Source organism: Pyrgilauda ruficollis, unplaced genomic scaffold (assembly GCF_017590135.1).
Source record: "Pyrgilauda ruficollis isolate IOZ18807 unplaced genomic scaffold, ASM1759013v1 scaffold25, whole genome shotgun sequence".
Classification (NCBI taxonomy): Eukaryota; Metazoa; Chordata; class Aves; order Passeriformes; family Passeridae; genus Pyrgilauda; species Pyrgilauda ruficollis.
In genome coordinates, this window is record NW_024523822.1 from 7,174,625 (window position 1) to 7,186,753 (window position 12,129).

Genomic DNA, 12,129 nt, shown 5'->3' on the forward strand with positions numbered 1-12,129 from the left:
AATATTGATATGATTTAAAATGGAAGATGTTTCACCACTCTGCTATAGCAAGCTTCTAATGTTTTTTGGGGGGGGAGCGTGGGAGAAGGAAGAATTTTACAGGAGTCGTAAACATTGCTTTAAAAAAAAAATAGGCCACTAGATGGAGTACAAGTATCAACCAATTTGTATTAGCCTGAAATAATCCATACTGTTAGGACTGTAGCTCTAAAAAACCTTACTGCCTTTCGGATAGGAGTTTGACAGTGTCAACTAAATAAATATGTATATTTATTAAATAAATATTTATTTCTCAGCAGGTCCTGACAATAGTCCACCAAAACATTCAGTCAATAGTGAAAGCCATTCATCTAGAAGGAGAAATCGACACTCCAAATCAAAAGTATCAAATGGAATTGGCAAGAAGTAAGAATGGTATCTAAAGACATCCTGCAGTGTGGCCAGAAGTGACAAGGAAGATCAGACCTGGCACTGAATTACCAAATGGAAGATTGATTTTTAAATTAAAGTTTAAAAAAGGAGATGTTGAAGAGAAGGTTGATGAAGATGGAGCCACCAGTGTAGTGCAGATCGTTGCCTGATGACACTTGCCATTCACTGATATAAATCTAGTTTCTTCAGTGTGTGGCATCAAAAGTTGATGAGGGGTATATTGGAAAAAAAAGTCATTTTATCATAGCAGGTACTCCCTGTTTTGTGTGCAGGTGTTGCAAGGTCATTTTTAATAGACTAGTTGAGGATTTCAACCCAAAGGTTAGTAAACTGATACTGAGTTGCTGTAGTTGATTGAATTTTTTTTGGTTTGGTTTATTGTGTTTTTTCTAGAAGAGTATGCAACCCTTTGACTAAAAGTAGCTCTGCCCTTCTTTCTCAGTCTCACAACAAAACTTTCCCATGCAACTGTTAGTAAGTATTTTAAAATTTCGTATTGCTTGCTTTTATTTAAAGGCTCTTTAGCCCTTATGTCAGGGTTTTACCAGGAAGGATATGGGTCCAGGTTTCTTGTAAAGGATGTGAAATTGATCTTCAAACACAGAGATTTTTTTGTTCTGTATTGTCCTCCTGCTTGAGTCATACATATTCAATTTTTTAAAGTTTTTAAAATACATATATAAAAATCTGCGTCATAGTAGAGGGCCATGCCTCCTGTCCTCAGTGACAAAGGTCATGTTATTTCATTGTTTTTCCTCCTCTACTCTAGTGTGTTTTGCATTTTCAAGTGTAAATATGTCTTTTTTTCATCTGTGCCACATTGTGTACAATGTTTCTTCCTACTTCCTTCTATTTGCTTCCATCCTAGCTGGACCCAGAAATCCTATTGTCTTCAGACTGATACCAGAAACTGCTTTGAAGGCTCAGATGCCCTACTGAGCTTGGTGATAAGGCAGTTTTTTGCTGAAGCTGAGTTGTTTACTGTCTCCATAAATGTAATTATTTGTGAAGACTTGCAGTAGTCATTGGTGTCTGAGCAGCAACATGATGTGATAGACCCCATTGCACTGGTGTTTCCTATTGTGCATCAGATACTCAAAAGCCAAGTCTCTTTCTTTTCTTTCTTGCAGGTTGTTTTGTTGTTTTGGTTTTTTTTTTTTTTTTTGAGAGGGGTCATTTACTTTTTGTCTGGGTGTTCTTTTGGGTTTTTTTTAATATATTAATTGTGACATCTAACAGAGTGGATAATTCTCCAGCAGTGATTGTAATGATTAAGTCAAGAGGTTAAGCAATCATGAGCAATCAGTTTCTGTATTAAGTTATCAAAATGTTTTTGTGCCAATTAAATTTTGGGATTCAAGGCATTCAGAGGGGTAGGTAGCTTAAGCAAGGATAAGTAATACCCATTAGTTACTTAGTCTTTATGAGAAGATAGGATTTGCTTTTTCTTTGACTAATGTTACTGTGATTTGCCACAGGCTAGGTACTAAAGAAAAAATGCAGCAGAGACTTTTATACAAGTGTATGATACTGTAAATAGAAGAAAGTATCCTGTGTAATCCATGAATTCCTATGTGCCACAGATTATCAATGTTTGCAATGCACTTAAGTGTTGCTGCTGAGCTCTTCAGAGGCCTTTAATTTCCTACCCTGCTTTTCAATCAAACATGGAGTGTACAACTTGGAAAGTAATGTAGTAGAAGCTGCTGTATCATCATTGCCACAGTGACATTTAATGTTACATGAAAAAATATGTTAGGAAGACTTTCAGGCTCTCCTACAAGTACTTGGTTTTCATTCATACTATAGCAATTCCATATATTGCCTTTGTATTTGTAATGTACTACATATTGATGAATGTATTTGTAGATTTCTTTGGATACTGAGACTTATTTCTTTTATTTCCTTAGTTAAAAACTCAGTCTGTGTAAGACTGAAGAATGATGTTGTAAATTTTCTATTGACTCAATACCAAAGCAAGAGATTTGAAATCTAATGGTTTAGGTATTTTAAGTACTGTGATTTTCCAATGTGAGAGCCTATTTTGTACTTGCAAGGGGTATACACACCAACTATGTATACAAAGCTTATGTGTGTAAACAGATGCTGAAGTACATCTACCTGCCTGTGGGGACAAGCACATGTTTTGTAAATGTAGGCCTGGTGCTCATATTGCTGAACTGCACCCTAAAAATACTGGAAAGAGAAATATTGAAGTGTCATCTTGATGGAAGCTGACTTCTGTATACTATTACAACAGCTCTGTCCTGTAAAAATGTTGTTTGACAACACATTTAAATTATTTCCAATTAAGTCTTTTTACTTTAAATTTTTGTGTTTGGTTGGGTTTTTTTGATTGTGTGTGTTGATTCATTGGGGAGGGGTGGGAGGGTCTTGGTTGTTTGGGGGTTTTTTTGTTGTTATTTGTTTTGGGTTTTTTTTTTGTTTTTTTTTTTTCCTTGCGTTTTTGGGGTTTTTTCTTTCTTTACTTTAAAAGAGAGATTGCTAGGGAAAAGGGAAACTTAAGTAACTTATTCAAGTGCTGCTTGGTAAATGGCACTTTGTCTCCTCTATCAGCAGTTCTGGCTGGAATTCACATGTGTTCTCACAGATCCTCCACTGACTGACAACTGTATTTTCAGCTCATCGCTTTGGATACGAGCTTTGCACTGGAAGGCATTGGAAAGGTGCTTTTGATCACTGCTGTAAAATTAGTGATTCCAGTTTTATCAGCTACTGTGCTGTTGCTGAATTCTGTATGTGTGTAACACCTATAAATGACAAATCACTGAGCTGTTTAGCAGCAAGCATCCATGTCTGAGTTCTGCTGCTTGAACAGTATTTTGTAACAGTCGTGGATGTGCTGTCCTGTTTTAAACTACTTGTTCTGCCACAGCCTCTCGTTCCTGCTTTCCTGCTTCTGATGTTCTTTCCTTTCTCTGTCCTCCAGTGATCTCCCGTGCTGCTGTGGAGAGATTGGAATTGGCCCTCCAGAGGCTGTCCATCAATGTCAGTCATTGAAGGGAGGCTAATTTGAGGCAGCGTGGTGTAAGCAGAGGGTAGTGGCAAGAACATGAAGTAGTAGATTAACTAAAAATGGAGAGTTATAAAATAGATTTATACTATGAACCAGAGCTCATGTTGAGTACTGAATTCCAGTATTAAGGTTGCTGCACAGATCATATACCACATCTTATTAAATATTTGAGCGTGGTTTCGACCAATTCTTTTGTTACTCTTCTGTGAAGATCATAATTTGATGTTCCAGCTGTTAAAACTTTAATTTTTTTTTTACTTTGTTATCACAAGAGGACACAGATGTTACCACATATTTAATAATTTTTGAATAGAATTGCTCTATATTGATTGCAAAGTATTGTATTTTGCAATAATTGTGTAAATCAACCCATGTCACTGGTATGTGTGTTTGTCTGTACCTGTAAGGCATAGGAAATTGACATACTGCCTTTAGAAGCTCCTGTGTTTTATTCTAAGTAAATGAATTTTGACAAATGCAATGGTTCCTGAGCAGCCTACAGTGCACTGTAAGGTTTTGCTGTAATTTGTTATTTCGGAGCTGCAGGTCTGATAACAAGAACAGTTACATTATCCCTTCTGAAGTTTATCTAGTGTACAGGATCAGTTCTTGCCTTACTTGTTCTTTTTGGAATTTATTTATTATTGGATGGGAGAGCTGAGTTGCAAGATGGTCTCATGGCAGACCTTCAAAGAAGAAACGAGGCCTCGTGTACAAGCGCTGTAGGACAGGCTGTCACCAAGTAAACAGCGACTATAAAGGTGCCACTGAGTGCCTAAAACACTTGCTTTGGCTTCCACTGCTGACAGTTCCCACAACAGCAGTTTCCAGTTCTGTTACACCTCATACCTACTGTGAGCTGTTGATTGCTCTTCAGAGCCAGATGTGTAGTTTGTAAAGCAGCACAGCTTTCCTTTTCTTCTTAAGTTCCTTCTCTATACAGACTTTGAATACTGGGACTTCCTGATTTGCTGGGAAGGACTTTCCTTCAATGTGACTTATCTTTTTGAATTCTGGTTTACAGAGAGGCCATACCTTCTGAGGTTGTAGGAAAGTTAGGGATAGCCTCATTTAAGGACTTAAGCTTTTTCATAGTTTGGGAAGAACAGCTAAAAGTCAAGTGTTCAGTTTGTAAACATCTGAAGGGTGGGAAAATACCTGATTAAAAAATTTATAGGAGCCGCCTCTCAGAATACTGCTTACCACATTAGAGAAGGGGAGGGGAGGGTGTTTTATCTTTTCATTCTTCATTAAAGCATTAAAAATACTGGGAAAAAATTGGAACAGTGGAAGAAACTTTGTATAAGAAGCAATGCTTCAAAAATGTGCTCTTTTATAAGCATGGAGCTCTACTACATTTGAACATTGATCAATCTTTGTTTTATGTCTTGGTAGTTGCTGTTGAGGGTGGAGCTTAATCAGCAGTGTCAGATGGGCCTAGTGGCTTCACTTGTGCTCAGTCACCCTTGGCACAACTTGCACACTATTAAGATCATATGATTTGGCCCAGACTAGAAGCTGGAGCCAAAAGCTGGCAGCCTGATTGAAATAGGTGTTGGTGTGCTTAATTCAGTGTCTGAGTGCTCACATTCAGCTACATCCTGTTAATGTATGCATAGGCCTAAGCACGACTGCTGAGCCACCTGTTCCCTCTGGTATTTGCTGGAGCACTCTTAAGGAACACACAATTAGTTTTAACCAGAGGTTTCTGAGCTGCTTGGATGCTCAAAATGCCTCCTGCAGTACACTGGCTCCCTTTGTCTGCAGGTGTGATCTGCCTTCTTATCCACACCACAGTTTTGTTCTCTGGAGCCCTGGCAGACCCTGGTCCTAATTCAGCAAATTAATGTAGTTCCCTCAAGGTGCAGTTTCTCAGTTGAGTGAAAATGTGTTTTGGACAAACACCCTGCCCATGTTACTCACTTTTGCTTTAGCGTGTCTGGTCAGGAATTGGGCACTTGTATATTACTCAAAGAAAGTAGGACTAGAAGACCATAAGCTCTTCATGCAGTGGGCTAAAAAGTACAGGGACAACCAGACCTCCTGGCTTATGCCCAGCAGGGTGCATGGTCTGTTACCTTTATGCCTGCTCACTCATCTCTCAGTGCTCTGGCTCCAGGTGCACCTCAGGTGCCTCCCCCTGTCCTGCTTTCATTTGTATGAGCCCCCTCGAAGCCAGCTGATAGTCAGGGCTGTGCTGCTTCCAGCTTTTTTTGGACTAAGTGACACACCTTTCAGACATGTCAGCACAGCTGGGGCCAGAGGGCTTACCATTGGCAGTGGGAAGATAATAAGTAGAATAAGAAGTAGGCTTTCAGGCTTGCTCACGTTTTCTGTTGTACCAATGAAGCCAGTAACCTGCCTGTACCTAAAAGCTGATGCATAAACCATGAGGGTGATTCTAGGAACCGAGTTTGGGTCTGGAGAAAGTGGTTTGGTTTGGTTTGTTTGTTTGTTTGTTTGTTTCTGGATGATTCCAGATCTGCTGTTGCTTTTTTGCAATTATGCTATCCATTTGAAGAACATCACAAAGAGTAGATCCTGCACAAGTCTCCTGTTGTATGTTTGTGACCTCTGTTCACTTTGGGCAGCTGCTCAGCAAAATGTATCAAATTCCTTTGTACTCTGAGTCCAAATCATGATTATCTCAAAGAACTTTGGAAATTTGAGGTGTTAATTTTTATTTCCAGCTCCTTCCTGTGTCTAATTTGGACTGTATCTTCTCCTGTTTCTATCATTTCGCAGTGAAAGACAAGAACTGGTCTCTCATGCTTGGATTTTGTTTTTCTCACAAAGGAGCAGTCTTGCCCTCAACAGTCTAAATTATATTATGGTAAGACCAAGTGAGTTTTTACTTCAATGCAGAAAAAAAGCAAGTGTGGGAAAGAATGCAAATTATAAACATTGAATTCCTATAATCAGCAACAATGTGAGTGCCAGACTATACTAAGGATACACATGGGTTCAATTTTCATCGTTTTTGAGGATCTCAGCTTTCAGATGATCATGAAATAACTGGATGGCTTATTTAATGTTTTTAGAGTAGGGGAATTTACAGCAGCAGCATTCCTGTGGCTGTGATCCAAAGTATGTTCTACAACTGCTGTGCCCTCCAGTTCAGCATTTTAGTGGTTCTTGCTCAAAAAACAATGCATAAAATAGTTGTGTGCATTTGTACATGTTCGTATAAATCTACCAGATGAACTTTCTCATCAAAATGCTCGAGCCTGGTTCAGTACAGTCTCTGTGACAATGACTACACCACACCTGAGCATCTGGAAGCATCCAAGTCTGTCTGTACCCCTGGAAGGTCCAGGAGCAGCAGGCATTAATCTCAGTTGCAGCCCCTAGGTGATGCTGTAACACAAACACAAAGAATATGACCTGGATTTTCAAATGTTGCTTCTAATTTTGGGCCACTGGCTTTAGCCACCCAGGCTTGGTTTTAAAGATTTCATAACTCCCGTTGACTTTAATTACAAGTGCCATGCACACAGTCCTGCAAAGTGCCCTTGTTGTGAAACTTGCTACAGAATAACCAAAGCAAAAGAAAATCAAATGAGTAGCTTTGAGAAGACTTTTATTTAAAGCATTAAATGATAGCTCTAGGCTTTGGAGAGCAAGAGCAATAGACTTCTATTCTGGTTTCCACCATACACAGGCTACCAATTTCTTGTCTGAGTACCTTGCTGATTTGAAGGGAGCACTACTTCCTCCTGAGGTTCTTTGGGATGAAACTCTGTGCAGGCTTTCCTCCTATTCCCACTGGGCTTCGTGGAGGACACTGGGAGGGATAGGATAACTGCTGTTTGAAAAGGTGGTTTGGTTTTTGTTCCCAGGAACTCATCTGAACCAGATGCTGCCCATTCATTCCCTTGAGTTTGTGGCTGTAGCCATGAAGTTGTGAGTTTATCTCCTTGCTCGGATGAGCCTGTCCCTCATCCCTGCCAATCTCTTTGGGACAGGGAAGCCACTGGGTGCAGATTGTTACTGCTTCGTGTCTTTATGAGGCTCAGAGTTTTGGATGACTTGGAGTGTTTATCAGCAAGCATTCAAAACTTCATACCATCTGCAAAGAATTCCCATTTCTCCTTAAAGTGTCATTTTTTCTAAAGATTTGAAAAATCCTTCTGGTCACAAACCTCAACAAGGCACCCAACTTGTACCAATTACTATGACTTCTATCTATTAATGCTAGATGGCTATTGGGAAAAAATCATTTAACTTTTAATATGGTCAGCTGGCAGAAGAAATTGCAATCATTCCTTGCAGGAGGAACCAGTGTCCTTGCTCTTCTCAGTCTGGTTCTACATGGAGTAGCCACTAATATGGGTAAGCCTGTATTGGTTTGTCTTGTAGCCTGACTTCAGTACTTAATGGAGAGGAGAAAGAATACAGTGAAAAATATTGCTGAGAGTCATATTTTTCCATTAATCAAATAACCTGGAAGAAAACCAAGACCTTTTATTACATTAGCTGAGACATTTGGGTTTGTGTTTTTTCTTATTTATGTGCTGTAAGGGTTGTAGGTGATGCAAAATGATGCTTATAACTTTTTAAATACTATTATTTCTGCCCTTTTGCTGACTTTGCCATATTTGGCTCCCAAATCCACATCTATGCATTCCATTTGCCCACATTTAAAATGCATCTGGAATAGCAGGACAGAGGTTGGGGTGGAGAAACCAGATAGAGCTGAATTGCAATTTCCTGGTGACATGTTCTCTAAACATCCCAAAATATCTCTCAGGGTGAAATGTTCCACTCGGTGACTTCGGGTTTCGGCAGCACACACTGTTCATTCAGTCCCAGTGCTTCTCACGGGGATGGTAACATGATTACCAGTAATGATCTTTCATGCTGTAGAGTTTTTTTTCTTGTACCACTTCCATGTTGAAGAAATTTCTTTGGAACAATGCATAGGTCATTGCAAACTTGATGGGGGAGTGGCCAGTAAGTTCACGTTAAAGAACAGAAATGGGGACAAAGGGTCAGTCACTTGTCTACATTTCCTCAGGAAGCTGAATACAAAGAGAATAGTAAAATCCCAGACCTTTGGGTTCCATGCTGTTACCTGAAAATTACCATGGGACTTCCTAATAAAGGGCTTGTATAGTAACTCCAGAAATATTATCCACATTTCTTAGTCCTTAAAAATGAAAATATAATGTAAGATGGAACAGGAGCAAGGTGATACCCCCTCCATTCTTATATTCTGATCTTCATTTCATTTTGTTTCACTGGCTTCCTTCAATTTACCTACCTTTTCCAGTGAGCTTTCTGACCAATACCTTGGCTGTTGATGTAAAAGTAGGGTTTGCTAAAGGTGGATCAACACACATAGGGCAAAGGAGAAGATCTTGCATACAAACTGGGAAAACTCATTGAGAACCCTGTGGAGGACTTGGGGGTTCTGGTGGGCGAAAAACTGGACATGACCCAGCAATGTGTGCTCCCAGCCCAGAAAGCCAAATGTCACCTGGGCTGCATCCAAAGCAGAGTGGCCAGCAGGGCAAGGGAGGGGATTCAGCCCCTCTGCTGTGCTCTGGTGAGACCCCACCTGCAGGGCTGTGCACAGCTCTTGGGTGGACTACTCCAGAGAAACCTGTTTGCTGTGGGTTTATTGCCCAGGCATCCAATACCTTCCTGCATGAAGAAACTGTAATTTGTGAAAGTGGATGATTTGGTAAAGGCCTGCCACTAACACCAGGACCTTAAGGCCCACATGGTTATGGTTTTGGTTTTGCATTTATTGTAATTGCTGAGTGAGCTGATCTTTGCATGAAGGTGTTTTCCCTGTTTTGTTATAGCAAGAATTAAAGAGATAATGACCCAAGGGTCTTTGTACCAGGTTAAAAAGTTTCAATTTCTGCTTTTTAAATACTGTTCTTGAGCCTGTCAGACCCTGGTGCTTGTTTCCATCAGCCATGCTCTTCTGCCTTGACACATCAGAGATCTTTCATTAAGGACTAATTACTTTTTGAACTTGATAAGAGGATAACAGCCACTTTACAGTGAAAATAAAAAGGAACTAAAATAAAGCCTTTGTTTCTGAGCTGGGTTCCTAGCTCATCTCTATCCTTCCATCTAAAATGGTCCCACACAAGGCTTCAGCTTTGAGCGGGTGACAGATGTGTCCTGGTGACAAGTCTGGATCAGCCTCTCTTCTGCTCCCTTAACAATGACTTTTCACTCTTCTCCCTCAGCAGCCATGCCACTTTCTGTCATTCAGCAGTCAGCCTCTCCCACCAGCAGGATGGGATGCCTGGATTCATCTCCACTTAAGACAATTGACAGAAGAGCCTTAATTAGGTGCAGAGTCCCCATAGGCTGCCTTGCCAGTCAAGAATATTCTATAGGCATCTTCAAAGAGGAAGGGAGGTTGCAGATGGTTTGATCATTCTCTGGAGATGCAGGTGACCTCCAAAGGAGCCTTCAGTGCTGAGAGCAGGTGTGTAGCTACACCAGCCTTCTTCACTTGGCATCACTTCCTGCAAGCACCCAGATTGCAAGGGATGAGTCCAGGTACATGCTCCCGGTGCTCCACTGATTTGAGGCATCCATCTCTTTTCCTCATTGGTCCTCGCAGCATGATGCTGATTTCTAGATGCAGGAATACTGTACTTCAGCAATGGATAATTCCATCTGATGAGATGGGAATTACATGTCACCCCTCTTCCTGATGGTGTGCTTTTCGGATGCTGCTGATACTCTGAGCCCATTACAGCATAAAAAAGGAAACTAAGGGTTCCATGCTGGAATGACATTCACTTGTTTTCTTACAGCACCTGCTAAATTAGAGGCTGTATTCCTGCTAGTGTGATAAGCAATATTCAGCCTGTCAAAATATAAGAAACAAACATTTCTTTTTTTCTGTTTTCAATTCTCCCAAGCTGTAACTCATCTTCTCCAGCTCCCTTCAGCTGTTAGAAGAGGGTTAAACAACCTCACTAGGAAGCAGAGAACTTTATCATAGCTAAAGAGGATTAGTGCATGCATAATCCCCTTACAAAGCCACTTGCCTTCCAACTCCAGTGTGTAAAAATAAAAAAAAGGATTGGATCAATGTTATTTTTCTTACATCTAATTCAAGAACAATAGAGCACATTAAGTAATTAAAATGTTCACCTGTAAGGTGCTTAAAAGCAAGGCTGCTGGCAGATATATAATTAGCTCCAGTTAGCTGCTTGCTTGTTTACTTCCGTTAATTTACCCAGAGTGGGGTCTTTGGGCTTGGAGCATTATTTAGAAAATATTTTATTATTGAATGAAGCAGTGCTGTGGATAGGCAGGGACCAAAGATAGAAAACCAGAAATTAGATAATTTACTGAGCCAACATACATGCTAATATAGGATATTTCAGGCTCTCCTTGTTATGCCATCTTCAGCTACTGGCAATTTATCTTCTGTCAGAACTACAGCTCTTAACAGGTTGGGTAAAATCACCCCAAATGTTACTAATTTTCTTGTGTTGTCTTTTTTCTGCAGAGGACCCAGTCTGTTCTGCTTGTCTCTGCACATGACATGCAAAACAGCAGGCTTTCAGCTTTCTTTAGAGGAAGGATGACTTAGAAAGATGCAGAGCTGTGCATTCCCAGACCATGACAGCATTCTGAAAACAAGTAACATATCAGGACTACTATCTGTACCATTTTTGTGGATGCCTGTGAAGGGGTGAAGAGCAGGATTTTTGCCTGGTTTCCCATGTTACCTCTGGCCAGACTCCTGACTGCCCAAAAGCCAGGGGCTGTGGGTTGACAGACTACAGCAGGACAGACAGACAGACACAGACCTTAGCGTATGGGAGAGGAGAGAATGGCAGGCTGCAGCTCCCTTGCCATGAGCTATTGCTGCCCATGGGTCACAACAAGTAATTTTGCATGGTTTTTATAAAATGTCTTGGAAAAATCTGGCAGCACTGGGAAAACAAACCTTGGGAATGATTTGCAGTTATTTGTTGTTTGTCCATGTGAAGGGGTGACTCTGCAGAAGAGCCCACAAACAGTGTTTGTGATCTGAGTAAGACATATGGGAGACTGGAAGACCATGACTGACACCAGGGAGGAGGGGGAAATAATATTATACTGATGTTGTGTGAGCACTGTAGAGGAAGAGAGTCTTTAAAGTGTGAAACCTCCAGCACTGGAAAAGATAAGCAGTGCCTGCAGAAGTCAGCTTGTGGGATCTGTGTCTCTTGCTAAGCTGCCTTTGAAGATTGAGGGGCTGTTTTGCTTTCAATCCCCCCAGGGAAGTTTTCCCTCCTTTCTAGTCTTGCCATTGATCTGAGCTACACTCCCAGATCTGTAGGTGACTCTACTCCTGTGGCAGGCTCTGATAAAGCCCAGTGGTTTTTTGAACAATATAAATGATTGTACTTCACCTCCCTGTAGATCTTGAGTTCACCAGCCACAGGAGACTGAACCTGTCAGCAAATGAGCCCTTCACGGCTTCTGCTTTCTTAGTGAAGTGTTGGTTTCATGGCTCCTGACAAGTTCATCTCGATATAAAAATGTGAGCAAGTTGACTCTTCCCCCTCCCTTTTTCCTTTTCCTGTGGAAAACTTTTCTTTGCTGTCCTGTATTTACTCTCTTGCTCAGGGATCAAGGACTAAACATGTGCCTGCCAGCTCCCCTGCTGATTCCAGGGCTCCACCTTCCCT

The 12,129-nt window shown here is 40.8% G+C and overlaps 1 protein-coding gene across 2 annotated transcripts in view; it reads left to right on the top strand.

Moving 5' to 3' along the window:
* The window catches only part of PTDSS1 (phosphatidylserine synthase 1), a 28,606-nt gene extending 25,859 nt beyond the window's left edge, over positions 1-2,747 (top strand). Inside the window, exon 13 of one of the 2 annotated variants that reach the window (XM_041470836.1) lies at positions 297-2,747. In XM_041470836.1, coding sequence (XP_041326770.1) covers positions 297-409 — 113 coding nt within the window. In that variant the 3' untranslated portion in view covers positions 410-2,747. The remainder of the gene's footprint in view (positions 1-296) is intronic. The other variant, XM_041470838.1, reaches the window with a different exon arrangement.
* Positions 2,748-12,129: the final 9,382 nt, after the last annotated feature.